The 22,086-nt window shown below is 43.5% G+C and overlaps 1 protein-coding gene and 1 pseudogene across 1 annotated transcript; both read left to right on the top strand.

Moving 5' to 3' along the window:
* Positions 1 to 14,059: 14,059 nt before the first annotated feature.
* On the top strand, positions 14,060 to 19,862 carry LOC138079785 (GTPase IMAP family member 1-like). The gene is made up of 3 exons (XM_068972460.1): positions 14,060 to 14,139; positions 18,018 to 18,066; positions 19,009 to 19,862. The coding sequence occupies exons 2-3, from the start codon at positions 18,024 to 18,026 to the stop codon at positions 19,860 to 19,862; spliced, it is 897 nt and encodes a 298-aa protein (XP_068828561.1). The 5' UTR covers positions 14,060 to 14,139; positions 18,018 to 18,023.
* Positions 19,863 to 21,013: 1,151 nt separating this feature from the next.
* Positions 21,014 to 21,869, top strand: LOC138079787 (GTPase IMAP family member 1 pseudogene; annotated as a pseudogene).
* Positions 21,870 to 22,086: the final 217 nt, after the last annotated feature.

The following is a 22,086-nucleotide window of genomic DNA, read 5'->3' on the forward strand; positions in this document are numbered from 1 at the left end:
TACTGGAGTGGGGTGCCATTGCCTTCTCCAGAAAGGCAGAGGAACCAGAAATCAAATTGCCAACATCTGTTGGATCATTGAAAAAGCAAGAGAGTTCCAGAAAAACATCTATTTCTGCTTTATTGACTATGCCAAAGCCTTTGACTGTGTGGAAATAACCTGTGGAAAATTCTGAAAGAGATGGGAATACCAGACCACCTGATCTCCCTCTTGAGAAACCTGTATGCAGGTCAGGAAGCAACAGTTAGAACTGGACATGGAGAAACAGACTGGTTCCAAATAGGAAAAGGAATATGTCAAGGCTGCATATTGTCACCGTGCTTATTTAACTTCTATGCAGAGTACATCATGAGAAATGCTAGGCTGGAAGAAGCACAAGCTGGAATCAAGATTGCTGGGAGAAATATCAATAACCTCAGATATGCAGATAACACCACCTTTATGGCAGAAAGTGAAGAAGAACTAAAGAGCCTGTTGATGAAAGTGAAGGAGGAGAGTGAAAAAGTTGGCTTAAAGCTCAACATTCAGAAAACTAAGATCATGGCATCCAGTCCCATCACTTCGTGGCAAATGGATGGGGAGACAGTGACGGACTTTATTTTTTGGGGTTCCAAAATCACTGCAGATGGTGATTGCAGCTATGAAATCGAAAGACGCTTGCTCCTTGGAAGGACAGTTATGACCAGCCTAGAGAGCATATTAAAAAGCAGAGACATTACTTTGCCAACAAAGGTCTGTCTCATCAAGGCTATGGTTTTTCCAGTGGTCATGTATGGATGTGAGAGTTGGACTGTGAAGAAAGCTGAGCACTGAAGAACTAATGCTTTTGAACTGTGGTGTTGGAGAAGACTCTTGAGAGTCCCTTGGACTGCAAGGAGATCCAACCAGTTCATCCTAAAGGAGATCAGTCCTGAATGTTCATGGGAGGGACTAATGCTGAAGCTGAAACTCCAATACTTTGGCCATCTGATGCGAAGAGCTGACTCATTTGAAAAGACCCTGATGCTGGAACATCCAACCAGTCCATCCTAAAGGAGATCAGTCCTGAATGTTCATTGGAGGGACTAATGCTGAAGCTGAAACTCCAATACTTTGGTCACCTGATGCGAAGAGCTGACTCATTTGAAAAGACCCTGATGCTGGGAGGGATTGGGGGCAGGAGGAGAAGGGGATGACAGAGGATGAGATGGTTGGATGGCATTACCGATTCAAAGGACATGAGTTTGCGTAAACTCTGGGAGTTGGTGATGGACAGGGAGGCCTGTTTGTTGCAATCCATGGGGTCACAAAGAGTTGGACATGCCTGAGTGACTGAAGTGAACTGAACTGATGTAATGTTAATGGGCTTCCCCAGTGGCTCAGATGGTAATGCCTATAATGCGTGAAACCCAGGTTCTATCCTTTGGTCTGGAAGTTTCCCTGGAGAAGGGAATGGCAACCCACTCCAGTATTCTTGCCTAGAGAATCTCATGGACAGAGGAGGCTGGCAGGCTATAGTCCATGGGATCAACTGAGCAACTAACACTTATGGAATGGTATCGACTCTAATATTTTGGCTTCAGCCAATCAGAATGAACTCTCAGAGTCTCCACTGGTAGGAATCATGAACCTTGGCCTGCTTACCAACATTGCTTCTCATATGTTGGTTGGTTATAATTATAAACCTCCAGTAGAGAGAGGTACAGAGTACAGAGGTCCTAAAAGGGCAACCACCATGTGCAGACAATTTCTTGGGCTCTTGTATTTATGGGCCTGGGATGAGGAACCACTGTTAGTCCAGGCCCTCTTCTCCCAGTGTTCCTTAGTCCCAAGGGTCATCAGAGCTTTGGATGGTTACAGACAGTTACAGATATTGGCTGTATTTACTGCTTGGCTCCAACAGCCAAAAAGACCAAGAAGCAAGGAAATAGATTTTTCTTTCACATTTTTCAGTTACTCTCAAGACATCCACTGTTCCCTTCCTTATTTACCTAACTAGGTTTCTTAGTCCCACACCTCCAAAATTCACAATGTTTACTTTTATATCCCCTGGATTCTTAGCCATTCCATGATCCTAATAATGGAAGAAGAGGCTGATTAGGAGAACAGGAATTGGGAAAAGAATTTAGAGGCTGCAATAAATCATCTGACAGCATTCAATAACGTTCCCTCTTTCTGGGATTTGTCATTTAGTTTGCACAATTTCTGTCACTATTTTTATTTCTTTTTGGTTTCAATTTCACAGCTTTTGTTGCTTCACTTCAATCCTTCCCTAAAGAGAATATTCTTCAGTGCTTTCTTATTGAAGATGGATGCTATAAATAAAGTTTTAACAAGGGGTGCAGGAACAACTGTAATGAACACCTCAGTATATCACACCACAAACTTCTTTCAAAATCCTAACAATGACGTTTTCAAAGCCTAGGTAGCTAGTAAATAGCTGAACAGTCTTATTGCTTTTGATTATTGTTTATAATGAAATAAGTAACTTGAAAGTGGTACTTAAATGACTCATTTCTAAACCTTGGGAGGTCACACATGACTATTTGGAAATATAAGGAGACACTAGAATTTATCTGATCCTCTATGAGTTGCATTTAGTGGAGAACCAAGAGTTCCAAATAAAATAGCAACCTGGGAGACAATGGCAGCCATCACATAGGTCCCTGTTAGCTATATTTTATTCAACTACAATAAAGAACAGCACGAAGGGGAAAGTAAACTATGTAAAACCCATGCACATGGCAGGAAGGAAGAAGAGGGGAGCTAGCAGTGTGACCAAAATTTAATTTAAAACTACTGACAGTTTCCAGCTCCACAACACATTGTGAGAAGCCTTGCAAACTTATTACTGATGAACTACCATAACTGGTGAACATTATTTTTTAAAAAAATAATGAAATCTCTAAACTTTGTCCTATGATCATATAATGAAGAAGAAACATTTATTCAAAAAAAAAAGTCTACTGAATCTTACAACAGTGAGAGTCTGCATTATACTTGAGCCATGACCAAATTCCTCCTTCCCCAAATCACCATCAGCTAAGCTTGAAGGAATTCTGGGCAAGGGTGACCGAGAAGATGAGGCTTCCTCTCCCCATAGCTACTCATCAAGAGTGTAGTATCTTACCAATAGGAACAGCATTCCCTCCGACTCTGAGTTTCAGAGACTAAATTCATGGTGAGTGCAGCTAGCAGTACACTTCAGCTTCTCTATTGGTAGAGCAGAGGCTCTACTCCAGGCATTACAGGTCCAGCTCCTTCATAAGATGGAGATTTTATGCTAGGAGAGGCAAGTTGAAAAGACCAAAGGCTACAATCCCCTGCTCATGGCCTAGAGCTGTGACTGAAAAGATTTTGTTCAGGAAGAAAAGAAGTTCATAATAACTGAAAACTCCAAAGCCCTCCCCAACGGAAATTTGAAACATAGGGTAGTAAGCTCAGGTCAAAGTATTCTCTTGCAAATGATACAGATTTTAATGGTAAGCAATTTAAAGGGGACTGGTAATCCTTTGAGAGCCATAAGAGAAACCATAGGCCAGCAAGTTTACCAGCAAGAAGCAGAAAAAAAGGTAAGAAGAGTCCTTCTAGGATCAGAGAAACCTGAAAAGCTGGCCAAGAAAATTATCCCTGCAAAGTAAAGCAAATTTAATTAGATAAGACTGTGGACCAATTTATGTCCATAGGCATTGTTAAAAATTAGAGTGCAATCAACTGGCTACTAGTAAGCCTAACAGCTGGGTATAATACCAATAGAGACACACAGATAAGCAGAGAGATTAGGGAAAGAAACTTTCAGAGAGAGCACCGCTAAAACTATTGTCATCCCAGGTAACTGTGTGAATGCTAGTGACTGCACCTTCTGAGGAGCAACATCAGAGATTTCACACTGCAGGGGAAGCTTTTGTTATTGTTATTGTTGTTATTGTTATTCAGTTGCTAAGTCATGCCCAACTCTTTGCAACCCCATGGACTGTAGCATGCCAGGCTCCCCTGTTCTCCACTATCTCCGAGAGTTTGCTTACTTCGTGCCCTTTGAGTTGGTGATGCTATCTAATCATTTCATCCTCTGTGACCCCCTTCTCTTCTTGCCTTCAATCTTTCCCAGCATCAAGATCTTTTCCAGTGAGTCAGCTCTTTGCATCTGGTAGCCAAAGTATTGGAGCTTTGGGATCAGTCCTTTAAATGAATATTCAGGGTTGATTTTCTTCAGGATTGACTGGTTTGATCTTCTTGCAGTCCAAGGGACTCTCAAGAATCTTATTCAGCACCACAATTCTAAAACATCAATTCTTTGGTGCTCAGTCTTCTTTATCCACCCATATATGACTTCTTATATCCATCCATATATGACTAGTGAAAAAAAACATCGCTTTGACTGTTTGGACCTTTGTTGAATTGAATTTTAAGCCAACTTTTCCACTCTACTCTTTCTCCCTCATCAAGAGGCTCTTTAGTTCCTCTTCACTTTCTGCCATTAGAGTGGTATCATCTACATATCTCAGGTCGTTGGTATTTCTCCCAACAGCAAAATGGACAGGAATGGGTGGGAGAAACATATGTCACCAAAAGAGCCTGGTGGTGGTTTAGTTTAGCAACTAGTCCAACTCTTGTGATCTCATGGAATGATCCCACTAGGTTCCTCTGTCCATGGGATTTTCCAAGCAAGAATATTGGAGTGGGCTGCCATTTCCCTCTCCAGGGGATGTTCCTGACCCAGGGATCAACCTGGGGACTCCTGCACTGCAGGCAGTTCAGTTCAGTTCAGTCACTCAGTTGTGTCCAACTCTTTGTGACCCCATGGACTGCAGTATGCCAGGCCTCCCTGTCCATCACCCACCCCTGGAGTTTACTCACACTCATGTCCATTGAGTCGATGATGCCATCCAACCATCTTATCCTCTGTTGTTCCCTTCTCCTCCCACCTTCAATCTTTCCCAGCATCAGAGTCTTTTCAAATGAGTCAGTTCTTTGTATCAGGTGATGAAAGTATTGGAGTTTCAGCATCAACATCAGTCCTTCCAATGAATGTTCAGGACTGATTTCCTTTAGGATGGACTGGTTGGATCTCCTTGCAGTCCAAGGGACTCTCAAGAGTCTTCTCCAACACCACAGTTCAAAAGAATAAATTCTTTGGCACTCAGCTTTCTTCACAGTCCAACTCTCACATCTATACATGACTACTGGAAAAACCATCGCTTTGATTAGACGGACCTTTGTTGGTAAAGTAATGTCTCTGCTTTTTAATACTGTCTAGGTTGGTCATAACTTTACTTCCAAGGAGAAAGGGTCTTTTAATTTCATGGCTGCAGTCACCATTTTGCAGTGATTTTGGAGCCCATAAAATCAAGTCCCTCACTGTTTCCACTGTTTCCCCATCTTTTTGCCATGAAGTGATGGGACCAGATGCCATGATCTTAGTTTACTGAATGTTGAGTTTTAAGCCAACTTTTCCACTCTCCTCTTTCACTTTCATCAAGAGGCTCCTTAGATTCTTTACCAACTGAGCTACAGAGACATGTAGACTAGAGCCTAGTGAAGTCATCAAGCAAATAGAGAAGAGCAGCAAATCAAGCCCCAAAAGAAGAGAAGGTGAATCAGTATCCAGAGTTGCTACACTATATTACCTAAAATGTTAAGTTTTTAAAAACTACAAGATACAGAAAACTATGATCCATATACTGGAAAATATCAGGCAACAGAAACTGCCTGTTAGAGGAACCAGACATTGGATTTGAAGACAAGGCATCAAAGCAGCAAATAAAAATATATTTAAAGAACAGAAAGAATCACACCTAAAGAAATAAAGGAAGTTATGATGATAATATCTCATCAAGTAGAGAATGTCAATAAAGAGATAGAAATTATATTTTAATAAAGAAAAAAATAAACATTCTGATATTTGAAAATAGAACTGAAATTTAAAATTTTTATTTCTAGGGGCTTAATGACAGATTTGAACCAACAGAGGAATGATTCAATGAATTTGAAAATATAACAATTACAAACATATGAATGTAACAACTGAGCCCTGAAACACATGAAGCAGAAAGTACCCAAAATCAAGGGGATATAGACTATTCCACAATAATGGCTGTAAACTCCAATACTCCACTATGAATAATGCATCCATCAATTAATCAAAAGGTCAAGAAAGAAATAAAAGATGTGACAAACACTATAAATCAATGAGGTCTAATATAAGAATACTCCACCACCTGCAGCAGATTACACATTTTTTTAAATGCACAAGGAATATTCTCCTAATTAGATAATCTATAAGGACATGAAACAAACTTCAATAAGTTTGCATTGTTGTCAGTGTTGTTTAGTTGCTAAGTCATGTCTGACTCTTTTGTGACTCCATGGACTGTAGCCCACTAGGCTCCTCTTTCCATGGGATTTCCCAGGCAAGAATACTGGAATGGGTTGCCATTTCCCTCTCCAGGGGATCTTCCCAACCCAGGGATCAAACCTATGCATTGGCAGGTAAAGTCTTTACCACTGAGTCACCAGGGAAGCCCAAGAGGCTTGAAATCATACATAGGAAGTTTTCCAGCCAAAATAGAGTAAAATAACAGAAAAAATGAGGAATTCAATAATACGTGGATATTAAACTACACAATCTTAAATACAAAGAGTCAAAAAAGAGATCAAACAGGAAATTATAAATACTTTGAGATGAATGAAAATGAAAAACCAACATGGCAGAACTTAGAGAGTGCAGCTGAAACAATGCTTGGAGGACATTTCATAGTTGGAAATACCTATATTAAAGATTTCAAACCAGTAACATGATATTTCACATTGAAATAGTAATAAATTAAAAGCAAACTAAACCTAAAGCAACCAGAAGAGGGATATAGTAAAGATTAGAATGGAAATTATTGATCTAGAAAATAGAAAATTAACAAAACAAAAACTTTTTTTCTAAAAAAAAATGAACAAATTGATAAATTTCTAGATAGCTTGTCCAAAAATATATGGAGGAGAATTAAATAAGTAAAATCATAAATGAAAGAGGAAACATTATTACTGAGCTTTCACAAATGAAACAATTACATGGAAATATCATGAACAATTTTATGCTCCCAAGATTAGATAACTTAGATAAAATGAACAAATTAATAAGCTATCAAAATTGAATCAGGAAGAAATAGAAAGTCTGAATAGATCTATAATTCATAAAGAAATTCAAGTACCAAAAAAAAAATATCTACCAAAAAAACCCCAAAGCAAAAAAACATGCAGACCCAAATGACTTCACTGATAAATCCTGCCAGGTGTTTAATAATTAATACCAATTCTTCACAAACTCTTCTAAAAACAGAAAAATACACTTTTAAATTCATTCCATGATGCCAGTATTATTCTGATACCAAGTCAGAAAAAGACACAAAAATATAAGAAAATTACATGCCAATATATCTTATGAGTATAGATGCAAAAATCATCCACAGAATAAAAGCAAAGTGAACCCAGCAATTATATGAAAAGTATACACCAAGAACAAGTGAAATTTACCTTAGGAAGAAATATTGGCTTAATATCAATTGATATAATAATTAATTTAGTAAGCCATATCAATAGTATAAAGAAAGATTATTTCAATAGATTTAGAAAAGCATTTGAGAAAAATGAATGCCATTTCATAGTATAATAAAAACACTCAAACTAGAAAGAGAAAGAAATTTCCAACCTGGTAAAAAGTCATCTGTGAAAATTCTAACTAGTACCATACTTAATGACAAAAGACTGAAATTTTCCTGCCAAGATTAGGTAAAAGACAAGGATATCTGCTCTCATCACTTCATTTCAACTTTTTACCAGAGGTTCTAACTAGAGCAATTAGGTAAGAAAATACACTATTCAAAAACAAGGAAATGAGGGCTACAAAGATGGTTCAACATCCACAATGTGATTCACTACACTAGCACAGTGAAGAATAAAAACCATGTGATCATCTCAATAGACACAGAAAAAGGATTTGACAAAATTCAATGTCCTTTCATGATACAAACTCTGAAAAAACTGGATACAAAGGGAACATACCTCTCATAGCAAAGGCCTTATACAACAAGACTACAGCTGTCATACTCAACGGTGAAAAGCTTTTCCTCTAAAATCAGGAAAATTACAAGGATGCTCACTCTTGCCACTTTTATTCAATATAGTACTGGGAGTCCTAGGCAGAGCAATTAAGTAAGAGAGAGAAATAAAGACATCTAAGTCAGAAGGAGGTAAAAATGTCTCTATTTTCAAATGAAATGATCTTATATACAGAAAATTTTAAGATCCCCACCAAATATGTGATAATAAGCACATTAAGTAAAATTGAAAATTAAAAAAAAAACATATACAAAAATCAGTTGCATTTCTGTACACTGATAATGATTTATCAGAAAGAGGAAACAATCTCATTTACAATAGCATCAGAAGGAATAACTCACCTGGGAATAAATTTAACCAAAGAGGTGAAAGACCTGTACACTGAAAACAAGACATTGATGAAAGAAATTAAAAGCCACAAATAAATGAAAAGGTATTCTGTGTTCATGAATTGAAAGAATTAATATTGTAAACATGTCCATTCTCCCCAGAGAGATCTACAGATTCAATGCAATTCCTATCAGAATTCCAATGGTGCTTTTCACAGAAATAGAAAAAACAATGCTAAAACCTGTAGGAAACACAAAAGATCTCAAATAGGAAAAGCAGTTTTAAGAAAGAAGAGCAAAACTAGAGGCATCGCACTTTCTGATTTCAAACCATATTACAAAGCTATACTAATCAAAATGGTATAGTATTGGCACAAAAACAGACACATGGAACAGAACACAGACCTCAGAAATAAACCCATGTATATATGGTGAATCAGTTTACTACAAATGAGCCAAGAGTATACAGTGGGGAAATAAGTATCTTTTCAATAAATAGTTTTGGAAAAACTAGACAGCCACATGCAAAAGAGTGAAATTGGATGCCTCTGCTGCTGCTGCTGCTAAGTCGTTTCAGTCATGTCTGACTCTGCACGACCCCATAGACAGCAGCCCACCAGGCTTCCCCTTCCCTGGGACTCTCCAGGCAAGAACACTGGAGTGGATTGCCATATCATTCACCAAAAACAAACATCAATTCAAATGGACTGAGATTTGAACATATGACTTAAAACCACAAAACTCCTAGAAGAAAACATAGTGGTTAAGGTCCTTGACATCAAGTCGGCAATTATTTTTTGGATTTGACACCAAAAGCACAAGTGACAAAAGCAAAAATCTTAGACCTCGTGCAGTCAAATAAATAAATACTGGGGAAAAAATCTTTTAAAAAAGCACAAAAATTAATAAGTGAGATTATATCAATGTAAAAAATTTCTGCACAACAAAAGAAACAACAAAATGTAAAAGCAACTTATGAAATGGGAGAAAATATTTGTTAAATCAAATATCTGATAAGGTGTAAAAATTAAAAAGTATACCAGGAATTCATACAGCTCTCTAGCAAAAGAAATAAGAAATTCAATTTAAAAATGAGCAGACAAACTTAATAGACATTTTCCCAAAGAAGACATGCACATGGCCAAGAGATAACCAAAAAAATTCTCAACACTGCTAATCATCCAGGAAATGCAAATCAAAACCAGAATGAGATATCATTTCATACCTGTTAGAATGGCCATCATCAACAAGACAATCAATAATAAGGTAAACCTATGGCTGATTCATGTTGATGTTAGGCAGAAACCAACACAATACTGTAAAGCAAGTCAGTCAGTTCATTTCAGTCACTCAGTCGTGTCAGAATCTTGGCGACCCCATGAACTGCAGCACAGCAGGCCTCCCTGTCCATCACCAACTCCCGGAGTCTACCCAAGCTCATGTCCATTGAGTCGGTGATGCCATCCAACAATCTCATCCTCTGTCATCCCCTTCTCCTCCCACCTTCAATCTTTCCCAGCATCAGGGTCTTTTCAAATGAGTCAGTTCTTTGTATCAGGTGGCCAAAGTATTGGAGTTTTAGCTTCAGTATCAGTCTTTCCAATGAATATTCAGGACTGCTTTCCTTTAGGATGGACTGGTTGGATCTCCTCATAGTCCAACTGACTCTCAAGAGTCTTCTCCAAGACCACAGTTCAAAAGGATCAATTCTTTGATGCTCAGCTTTCTATATGGTCCAAGTCTCCATACATGACTACTGGAAAAACCATAGCTTTGACTAGATGGACCTTTGTTGGCAAAGTGATGTCTCTGCTTTTTATTATGCTGTCTATGTCAGTCATAACTTTTCTTCCAAGGAGCAAGTGTCTTTTAATTTCATGGCTGCAGTCACCATCTGCAGTGATTTTGGAGCCCCCAAAAATAAAGGCTGTCACTGTTTCCACTGTTTCCCCACCTATTTGCCATGAAGGGATGGGACTAGATGCCATGATCTTAGTTTTCTGAATGTTGAGTTTTAAGTCAGCTTTTTCACTATCATCTTTCACTTTCATCAAGAGGCTCTTTAGTTCTTCTTTGCTTTCTGCCATACGGGTGGTGTCATCTGCATATCAGAAGGGATTGATATTTCTCCCACCTATCTTGATTCCAGCTTGTGTTTCATCCAGCATTTCTCTTGATATACTCTGCATATAAGTTAAATAAGCAGGATGACAATATACAGCAATTGTCTTTCAATTAAAAATAAATTTTTAAAAAAAAGACAAGCAATAGCAAGTGTTGATGAGGATATGGAGATATTTAATTTTTTGAGGAACTTCCATACTGTTTCCCATAGTGACTGCACTAATTTACTTTCTTATCAACAGTGCACAAAGTTTCCCTTTTCTCCATATCCTCGCCAACACTTGCTATTGCTTGTCTTTTTTTTTTTTTCAATAACTACTATATGTTGATATACAGTACCATACAGACTGGACTTCCCTGGTGGTTCAGATGATAAAGCATCTGTCTACAATGCGGGAGACCCGGGTTCAATCCCTGGGTTGGGAAGATCCTTTGGAGAAGGAAATGGCAATCCACTCCAGTACTATTGCCTGGAAAATCCCATGGACAGAGGAGCCTGGTAGGCTACAGTCCATGGGGTCGCAAAGAGTTGGACACGACTGAGCGACTTCACGTTCACTATATGTTGAACAATTCTACTTCTGGATATCTATCCAAAGGACAGGAAAACAGAATCTTGATGTGGTATTTGCACTCCCATCTTCACTGCAGTATTATTCACGTAGCCAAGATATGTAAACAACCTAAGGTTCTGTCTATGGATGAATGGATAAAGGTGATGTAGAGTGTATGCATATATATACATGTGCTCAGTAGGGTCTGACTCTTTGTGACCCCATGAACTGCAGCCTGCCAGGATCTTCTGTCCATGGAATTTTCCAGACAGGAATACTGGAGTCATTTCTCATTTCCTCCTCAAGGGAGTCTTTCCAACCCAGGGATCAAACACATGTCTTTTGCAGCTCCTGCAGTGCAAAAGACACACACACACACACATACACATGTATATGTATATATATATATACACACACACACAGTAGAATATTATTCAGCCACAAGAGAGAAAGCCATCTTGCTGTTTACAATAACATGGATGGAACTTGAGGGTATTTCAGTCCAGTTTGGTTCAGTAACTCAGTTATGTATGATTCTTTGCAATCCCATGGACTGCAGCATGCCAGGCTTCCCTGCCCATCACAAACTCCTGGAGCTTGTTCAAACTCATGTCCACTGAGTCAGTGATGCCATTCAAACATCTCATCCTCTGTTGTCCCCTTCTCCTCCTGCCTTCAGTATTTCCCAGCACCAGGGTCTTTTCCAATGAGTTAGTTCTTCACATCAGGTGGCCAAAGTATTGGAGCTTCAGTTTCAGCATTGGTCCTTCCAGTGAATGTTCAGGACTGATTTCCTATAGGATGGACTGGTTGGATCTCCTTGCAGTCCAAGGGACTCTCAAGAGTCTTCTCCAACATCACAGTTCAAAAGTATCAATTCACCAGTGCTCAGCCTTCTTTATGGTCCAACTCTCCCATCCATACATGACTATTGAACAAACCATAGCTTTGACTAGATGGATCTTTGTTGGCAGAGTAATGTCCCTGTTTTTTAATATACTGTCTAGGTTGGTCATAGATTTTCTTCCAAGGAGCAACTGTCTTTTAATTTCATGGCTGCAGTCACCATCTGCAGTGATTTGGGAGCTCAAGAAAATGAAGTCTGTCACTGTTTCCATTGTTTCCCCATCTATTTGCCATGAAGTGATGGGACCAGGTGCCATAATCTTCACTTTTTGAATGTTGAGTTTTAAGTCAGCTTTTTCACTTTCCTCTTTCACCCTCAACAAGGGGCTCTTTAGTTCCTCTTCACTTTCTGCCATAAGGGTGGTGTCATCTGTATATCTGAAGTTATTGATAGTTCTCCCAGCAATCTAGATTCCAGCTTGTGATTCATCCAGCCCTGCACTTCACAAGATGTACTCTGCATATAAGTCAAATAAGCAGGGTAACAATATACAGCCTTGACATACTCCTTTCCCAATTTGAAACCAGTCCGTTGTTCCACATCCAGTTCTAACTGTTGCTCCTTGCTTTCTCAGGAGGCATGTATGGTGGTCTGGTAGTCCCATCTCTTTCAGAATTTTCCACAGTTGTTTGTGATCCACACAGTCAAGGGCTTTAGTGTCATCAATGAAGCAGAAGTAGATGTTTTTCTGGAATTCTGTTGTTTTATCTATGATCCAACGGATGTTGGCAACTTGATCTCTGGTTCCTCTGCCTTTTCTAAATCCAGCTTCAACATGCGGAAGTTCACAGTTCATGTATGGTTGAAGCCTCGCTTGGAGAATTTTCAGCATTACTTTCCTAGCATGTGGGATGAGTGCAATTGTGTGCAGTTGAGGGCATTTACTAAGTGAAATAAGTCAGACAGAGAATAACAAATACTATATGGTATCACTTTTTAATGTGGAATTTAAAAAAATCAAATTCCTTGAAATGGAGAGTAGAATGGTTGTTACTAAGGGCTGAGGGGTGGGAGAAATTTGAAGATGTTGGTCAAAGAGTACAAACCTCCAGGGAGAAGATGAGTATGTACACGTACAGTGATTATAGTGCGATTTGGTATTACCTACTTGAAAGTTGCCAAGATAGTAGATCTCACCACCAAAAAGAAATGATAATTATGTGAAGTGATACAAACGTTAGCTAATGTTGTGATGGTAATCATTTTGTAATATATAAGTATATCAAATCAATACATCAGAATCTTAAATGTATATGATATTATATTCAATTATATCTCAATAAACCTTTAGGGTGATGTTCCTGGCAGGTAGAATCACTTTTGTGGCATTGTCCACGCTGATGTTCAGTCAAAAATTTCTATCCTGGGAAAGGAGACACTCAAAAGGCCATTTTATTTAAAAATGCCTAAAAAGCAAGAGACAACTGGAGATAAGATTATTGGTCAAAAGTTGGAAATAAAAAGAGATCTCAGAAACCTAAAATCCTCTTCCTCACTGATGTTATAGCCCTTGTTGGGGACAAGATGCTGGTGTCACAGAAACCTTTGGAAAACTTTACCATAGCCCAGAGCTATGGGATAGGATGTGTTCAGTTGCTCAGTCGTGTCTAACTCTTTGTGACCCCATGGACTGCAGCCCTCCAGGTTCCTCTGTCCATGAGGATTCTCCAGGTAAGAATACTGGAGTAGGTTGCCATGCCCTCCTCCAGGGAACCTCCCCATCCCAAGGATTGAACCCAGATCTCCTGCATTGCAGGCAGATTCTTTACTGACTGTGCTAACCAGGGACACTCAAGAAGACTGTAGTGGGTAGCTTATCTCTTCTCCAGGGTATCTTCCTGACCCAGGATCTCCTGCATTGCAGGCAGATTCTTTACCAGCTGAGCTACCAGGGAATCAGCATAGGATAGGATATGCAGTGACTGCATACCCATCAGTTCACTGGTTAATGCTGCTGTCTCTTTAAGTCATCACCACTGGGCCCTCCCCTCCCTGAGCTTCTTGAGCTTGGAGTGGCACAGAGACTTCCTCGTTGGTGGGGAGGAAACCAGTCACTGCACCCACAGCCAAGGGCAGGCAGCAGATCAGGAGCTTCTTGGATCTAACGTTAGAGCCTGTCACCAATTCTGCAGGAAAGGTGAGTGTAAGGGGAAGGGAGTCAGTCCGGGAGTAGGACCTGTGGGTAACAGGAAGAGCCCGTGTGAAACTGACTAGCGAGCATGTGCATTCTAGTAAGTATGAGAAAGGGAAGCAAGACCTAGAGACAGTAACTTCGCATGTGTAGGTTAGTAAGGATGTTTTGAGTGTCAAATAGAGTAAGTTCAGAAGTGGTAAGCATCACTCTCCAGCTCTTGTTGCACATGCTCCTGTTGTTGTTTAGTCATTCAGTCGTGTCTAACTCTTTGCAACCCCTGGACTGTATCCCACCAGTCTCCTCTGTCCTCCACTATCTCCCGGAGTTTGCTCAAAATTCACGTCCCTTGAATCAGTGATGCTACGTGATGCACATACTCTTGAAAGTGAAAGTGAAGTCACACAGTCATGTCCGACTCTTTGCAACCCCATGGACTGTAGCCCACCAGGCTTCTCCATCCATGAAATTTTCCAGGCAGGAGTACTGGAGTGGGTTGCCATTTCCTACTTCAGGGGATCCTCCTGACCCAGGAATCAAGCCCACATCTTTTGTGTCTCCTGCATTTGCAGCAAGATTCTTACCACTGAGCCACCTGGGAAGCCCCTCTCCTTCCCTAGTCCCCTAGTAAATAAGAAAGGCGATTGCTAGGACTACTGCAGACACCAAAACACATTTTCAAAGTCAACAAACACCCCCCAAAAGCATGTTCAGCAAAGGCAAAAGGTAATCCTGGGGACTTATAAGGAAAGCTAACCTCAGAACAAGTTACAAAGTGAAAATTCTGTAATTCTCCTAAAACCTCCACTCTCCTTAGCACTATCCACAATAGTGCAGGAAACAACTAAGGTTATGAACTTGGTCCTCACCCCTTGCCCTACAGGGACTCTTGAATATCTTCTCCCCAAGTCAAGCTGGGCTTCGTGGGCTGCTGTACCATGTTAATTTCCTCATCGCAACTGTGTACTGAAGGGGTGGGACTAGGATAACTGATTCAAAAACAAGTCATGGGCTGAATGATTAAAAATAATTTGGCATGGAGGGGAACTTACTATTTTTAAGTACAGATATAGGAATATAAATCTAAGAAATACACATTTTTATATATTGTGAATCACCACAATGGCATTTCTGCAGCCATAAAATAAAGATTGGAGCAATATGGCAGGTGTGGATAATATTAAGAAAAAACACAGACTGTGAATAGTGTATGTGATAGCATTGCAGCTACATAAAAATGTGCATTGCACATGGACAATAACATCAAAGGAACTATAGAAAATAAAAACTATTGCAAAAGATAAAAATACATACATGTTTAACAATCTCCTAAATAATTCCAAAAGATGCCAGGTTCGATGAGTACTGGACTAGCTAAATAAATCTCAACCCCTTGAAGTTTTAAAAGAAAGGATTGTACAAGTTTTACTTTTTCCAGTAACTGCATACCTTTGTAACCCGATTTTAGCTGTTAAGAACCTCAGAAGAACTTTCCAAATTCCATTCCAAACTTTGCAGGAAGTTCCAAAGGGCATACCCAAGAGTTTTGTGGATTCCCTGTAGCACACTTTCTCATTTCCACCTTTGACGGGGACATCTTGCTTCAGGTAAAGTCTTTCTCTTGGTTGTGAATCTTGTAGCTCTTTCTTCATGTCACCTCTGGTGTCAATTAAGGGGGCCTGTTGATTTCTAGACACAAAATAACTAATCACATCAAGGGATTTGCCCCTGGGACAAACATTACTGAAAGCTTTGGGGGGTGGGGGGGGTGCAGGAGAGATACTGCAGAAATGCAAGGAGTTTTGGCTTGAGTTCTGGACAAAACTGCCCTCTGAGTTCTTTGAGACGGGTTATTGAGCCAGCCTCTCTCTTTGCTTTTCCTTTGTTGTTGGAGCCAATGGGGGAGAACACTGTTATCTGTAAGAACCAGGTGGTGACGTGAAGAGGCAGACTTTGAAACGGGCGGTAAAGCTAACCTGAGTCCTGTATATGTGTATATATAAAACACCTACTTTACCCAATCATCTATTGACGGACATTTAGGTTGCTTTCCTATCTTGGTTATTATCAATAATGCTGCTATGAATATTGGAGAGCATACACCTTTCTGAATTAGTGTTTTCGTTTCCTTTGGATATATACCCAGAGGTAAAACTGCTAGATCATATGCAAGTTCTATTTTAAATTTTTCAAGGACCCACCATACTGTTTTCTGCCATTACTGTAGCAACTGACATTCCCACTCAGGGCACTAGGGCTCCCTTTTCTCTACATCCTCGCCAACACGTGTTATTTCTTGTTTTCTGATGACAGCCATTCTGACAGCGGTGCCCCATGCCTCTTGTACCAGAATATCTGTTTTCTTCCTCAAATTAGGAAATTATTCAATTATAATTTCACCAAACACATTTTTGACCCACTTCTCTCTCGTCTCTTCCTATAACGTGAATGTTAGTACACTTGATGTTGTCCCAGAGAACCAATAAACTATCATCCATTTTTTAAATGTGTTTTTCTTTTTGCTGTTCTGGTTAGGTGATTTCCATTCTTCTGTCTTACGTGTTCTTCTCTGTCACCTCAGCTGGCTTGAATTCCTTCTAGCACATTTTTCATTTCCGTTATCATAATTGTCAGCTCTGACTGGTTTTTATATTTTCTAGTTCTTTGCTGAAGTTTCCACTGTGTTCAGCTGTTGTTTCCTCAAGTTCAGTTAGAATTTTTACTACTGTTGCCTTGGACTCTTTGGCAAGCAAATTATCTGTCTCTGTTTTCTCGTTCTTTCATTTAAAATGTATGCCTCTGTTTTCTCATTTTCTTTAACTTTCTCAGTCTGCTGCTATGGAGTTAGGTGAACGGTCACCTATCCTGTCTTGAAGGCATGTCCTTCGTGGAAGTGTCCCTTTGCAGTGTGCATGTGCCTGGTGGCTTTGGTGGAAGAGCTGGACCAGAAGTGAGTGGTGACTGCATCTTCTCCCAGGGTGTGCTGGCAGCCACCACAGTGGTGGGAGGCAGGGCTGGAGTCGGAGGGGCGACAGCCAGAGCCAGGTGCCAGCCAGGGCTTCTCCTAGGCTCCATACCAGTTGCCACCCTATTGTGGGAGGAGTCGAAAGCCAAGTGGCAGGAGTGGGAGTCTTAAGGGTGCTTAATCTTCCCCCAGATTGATGACTGTCTTCACCTTGGCTGGGGGCATAGCCAGGGCCTGAGGGCTTGGGGCCTCACTTCTGAGCTGGTTTTATTTTTTCAGTACCAAGGGGTACACATCAAGGCAGGATGGGGAACCAAAGGGTTGGAGCCAGACCACAGAGCTTTCTCTGCTCCTTCCCTGGGGCTCACCTACCCACTGGCAGTGGTGGCCTCTGCCTTTGAGGGGAGCAGTAGCAGATGGAGTAGGATCCTGGGCGCTGGGAGGTGCTCTGGGGGCAGTCCTGGCAGGCTGGCCAGAGCACCAGGCAGTATTCAACCTACTGCCTCTGCACTGGGACTGGGGGCAAGCAAGCTGTACATGCTCTTCAAGACCAGGGTCTCAGTATCTTACAGCCCCTACAATAAGCCCTACTGATTTCCAGACCAGCTAAGGGGCTCATCTTGACATGGAGTAAATGTTATCATCTCCCCTCTGATCTTTGCATTTGGGGGCCCTCAGAAGACAAAGCCAAGCTTACCAGGTGTTCTCCCAGCATCATCCCAACCCCAGACTAGGATCCTCCAAATGTCTTTGCTGAACATTTCCTCCAATCTCTTTCCAATGCCCCCAGGGAAGGCAGGAACTACGACCTTCTCACTGTAGGGTCACCAGCATTTTAGACCTGGCCTGACAGACTGTAGGCAGATACACCTATTTGATGAAAGAGTGAATGAACAAATTGTGTCTGGGACTCTTTCAGGTAATCATGGGAGGACGGAAGGTGGCAAGAGATGAAGAAAATGCATATGGTAAGAACAATCTCACAATGTGTATTTGCCCCCAAGTGTGAACCCTGGATGGTAGGGGGATGGGCTAATTCAAGACTGAACAAGAGAAGCCGAGAGGTGACTCGATGTTGGTGTGAAGCAGCAAGAGCCCTGGGGCTGGCACTTCACCTGGATCTTTGTCCCCGCCCTGCTGTGAGATATCAACTTCTTTGACTAACCTGTATCTCTGTTTCCAAAATAAAATGAATAAACAGAAGTGGATGTAGAGGGCATCAAGTCATGTATTAGAGGGAACATGGTTCACCAGGTAGAAGGTGTTAGGGAACAAGGATGGAGGGCTACACAAGTGTCTTATTAGGCCGCAGGTTTAAGAGACAAGAGAGGAGGAGGGAGGCAGGAAGGGAAGGAAGAGAGTTGATCTCATCTTATTTTCTGACAGTGTCCTATGAGGACAGTGCTACAGTATTGATTGCGTTTGTGTTTACCACTTAGATTAAGCAGCTCCCCAGGGTTACAAGGCTGGTAGAGGACAGGTCTATGATTCAAACCCCGGCCTTGGGACTCTAGATAGCCCTCCTGGCTGGGCCCACTGCCCCACCTCTTTCTCCAGTGGGACAGTATCAGGGAAAATAAGACAGAAATTGACATTGGGGACCAGCTCTGCACAGCCTGGATGACAGATCATATCAAAGTAATGGCCTGTATTACAAAGGCGCATCCTCTAGAGAGACGTTCAGCAGCTGCTGGACAGGTGCACGTGTGACACCAAAGACCAGAGAAACAGACGGGTAGAGACCCCTTGGAGTGCCCAAATCTCACACCAGATCACTCAGTAAAGGTCTGGCCCCAAACACAACCATGGAAGCGCTCTGTTCTCCTTTGCTCGCAAGGCATCCAGGAGACCCTGGGACCAGGACATGTTGCTCTCAGGTTCCAAAGCTTACAGACCACCGGTGCCCACAGGTTTCCAGGAGTTCAGGTCTGCCCTGCAGGAGCGCAGGCTGCGCCTCCTCCTGGCCGGGAGGTCGGGTACTGGGAAGAGCGCCACGGGCAACACCATCCTCCAGCGGAAGCACTTCCTCTCCAGGCTCGCGGCCACAGCGGTGACCAGGGCCTGCGCCACGGGGAGCTGCCGCTGGGCCTCGTGGGACGTGGAAGTCCTCGACACCCCCGACCTCTTCAGCCCCGAGGTCGCCCAGGCAGACCCGGGCTTCGAGGAGAGAGGCCGCTGCTACCTGCTGTCGGCCCCTGGGCCCCACGCCGTGCTCCTGGTGACCCAGCTCGGCCGCTTCACCTCCCAGGACCTGCGGGCCTGGCAAGGGGTGAAGGCGCTCTTCGGGGCGGGCATCGCGGAACGCGCCGTCGTGGTCTTCACCCGCAGGGAGGACCTGGAGGGGGGCTCGCTGCAGCAGTACGTGCGCAACACTGACAACCGCGCGCTCCGGGAGCTGGTGGCCGAGTGCGGGGGCCGCTGCTGCGCCTTCGACAACCGAGTGGCCGACGGGGAGCGGGAGGCGCAGGTTGGGGAGCTGATGGGGCTGGTGGAGGAGCTGGTGAGGGACCATGGCGGCGCCCCCTACACCAACGACATGTACCACCTGGCGCAGACCCTGGGCGGGCTGAGCCCCGAGGAGAGGCTGCGCAGGGTGGCAGAGCGACTGGCCACCCGTGCGCCGACGTGGCCCCTGGCTGGGCTGTGGTGGTGGCCCAAGCCAGCGCCGGGAATCCGGTATAAGCTGGGCCTGGCGGCCCTGCTGGGTTCCCTGTTCCTGCTGTACCTACTCTGCAGGCGCTGGCCCGAGGCGGTAACTGCATGACCTTCTTGCAGGTCACCTGGCAAAAAAGGACCTGGACACTTGGATCTGAAGGGGTATTTCAAAGGAATCAGTTTTCAGAAATTTCATGTTTACTCCAGCACATAGTTTAAATAAAGTTGTACCACTTTAAAACATCCTTAAAAATGTGTTTAGTTATCTTGATGTATTGGTCATCTGCGAGAATTGTAAAATGACTGGCAGTTTTCAGTAGAAGATGGATTCATAGCAAAGGGAAAACCCACTCTCTATTTTGAGCTTGTGTGTGTCTGTTTGCTGGTTTGTTTAGACAGTGCCTTCCTCTCTTTGGACTGCTATTTTAAACAGAGAGAGTCTGAGTGGCTTAAAAACAACAGACATTTATTCCTCACAGTTCTGGAGGCTGGAAGTCCACGATCATGGTCGGGTTTGGGGGAGAGTCCTCTCTGAGATTGCAGAATGCCAACTTCTGACTGTGCCCTCACACTCATTTAGAACAAGGCACTAAGTGCAATCATGAGGAATCTACCCTCCTGACCTAAGACCCTCCCAATAACACCACCTCCTAACACCCTCCTCTCCAGACTAGGTTTTCAACCTGTGAATGTTGAGGGGGGGAGGGGGCGGACATAAACATTCAGACCATAGCCTACACAGACTCTTCTTGATATTTTCTAGTTCTTACAGGTAGTTATCTCCCTTCAGTGACCCTTGCAGATTTTTATTATCATCAAGGAAAGAGAAGTCACAGTCATACATGTTAATGTTTAATTCCAGGTGACACTGAAAGTCACTCAGTCCTGTCCAACTGTTTGCAACCCCATGGACTAGACAGTCCTTGGGATTCTCCAGGCCAGAATACTGGAGTGGGTAGCCTTTCCCTTCTCCAGGGGATCTTTCCAACCCAAGGATTCAATCCAGGTCTCCCCCATTACAGGCAGATTCTTTACCAGCTGAGCCACCAGGGAAGCCCAAGAATACTGGAGCGGGTAGCCCACCTCCTCCTCCAGGGGATCTTCCCAACCCAGAGATCCAACCCAGGTCTGCCGCAGTGCAGGAAGATTCTTTACCAGCTGAGCCACAAGGGAAACCAGTAAAGGTTTGGTCCCAAACACAACCGTGGAAGCGCTCTGTTCTTTGCTTGCAAGGCATCCAGGAGACCCTGGGACCAGGACATGTTGCTCTCAGGTTCCAAAGCTTACAGACCACCGGTGCCCACAGGTTTCCAGGAGTTCAGGTCTGCCCTGCAGGAGCGCAGGCTGTGCCTCCTCCTGGCTGGGAGGTTGGGTACTGGGAAGAGCGCCACGGGCAACACCATCCTCCAGCGGAAGCACTTCCTCTCCAGGCTCGCGGCCACGGCGGTGACCAGGACCTGCGCCACGGGGAGCTGCCGCTGGGCCTCGTGGGATGTGGAAGTCCTCGACACCCCCGACCTCTTCAGCCCTGAGGTCACCCAGGCAGACCCGGGCTTCGAGGAGAGAGGCCGCTGCTACCTGCTGTCGGCCCCGGGGCCCCATGCCGTGCTCCTGGTGACCCAGCTCGGCTGCTTCACCTCCCAGGACCTGCGGGCCTGGCAAGGGGTGAAGGCGCTCTTCGGGGCGGGCATCGCGGCGCACGCCGTCATGGTCTTCACCCGCAGGGAGGACCTGGAGGGGGGCTCGCTGCAGCGGTACGTGCGCAACACCGACAACCGCGCGCTCCGGGAGCTGGTGGCCGAGTGCGGGGGCCGCTGCTGCACCTTTGACAACCAAGTGGCCGACGGGGAGCGGGAGGCGCAGGTCGGGGAGCTGATGGGGCTGGTGGAGGAGCTGGTGAGGGACCACGGCAGCGCCCCCTACACCAACGACGTGTACCGCCTGGCGCAGACCCTGGGCGGGCTGAGCCCCGAGGAGAAGCTGCGCAGGGTCTCCAAGCGACTGGCCGCTGGCCGGGCTGTGGCGGTGGCCCACGGCAGCACCAGGGACCTGGTGTAAGCTGGGCCTGGCCGCCCTGCTGGGCGCCCTGTTCCTGCTGTACCTGCTCTGCAGGTAGCTGCCTGATGCCTTTGGTGAGGTCATTCCCAACACATTGTAAATAACACTTCGTCCCTTGCAGTGATATCACGACATCTCAGGTGTGCTGCTGCTTCAGGGCATGTATTCCCTTCTTTTCTCCCTCACCTCTCCTAATCTACCAACCTCAGAGGCGTGCCAGGCAAATCTCCCACCTGAAACCTTCCTCTGTTAACTGGTGGTCCCTGAACTCCCCA

This window comes from Capricornis sumatraensis, chromosome 5, assembly GCF_032405125.1.
Source record: "Capricornis sumatraensis isolate serow.1 chromosome 5, serow.2, whole genome shotgun sequence".
Taxonomy (NCBI): domain Eukaryota; kingdom Metazoa; phylum Chordata; class Mammalia; order Artiodactyla; family Bovidae; genus Capricornis; species Capricornis sumatraensis.

Excerpts from the sequence above, each read along its gene's own strand:
- LOC138079785 (XM_068972460.1), top strand. The coding sequence starts at position 18,024 with ATGGGAGGACGGAAGGTGGCAAGAGATGAAGAAAATGCATATG. Across the intron at positions 18,067-19,008 it reads AGATGAAGAAAATGCATATG|GTTTCCAGGAGTTCAGGTCT; the intron begins GTAAGAACAATC and ends CGGTGCCCACAG.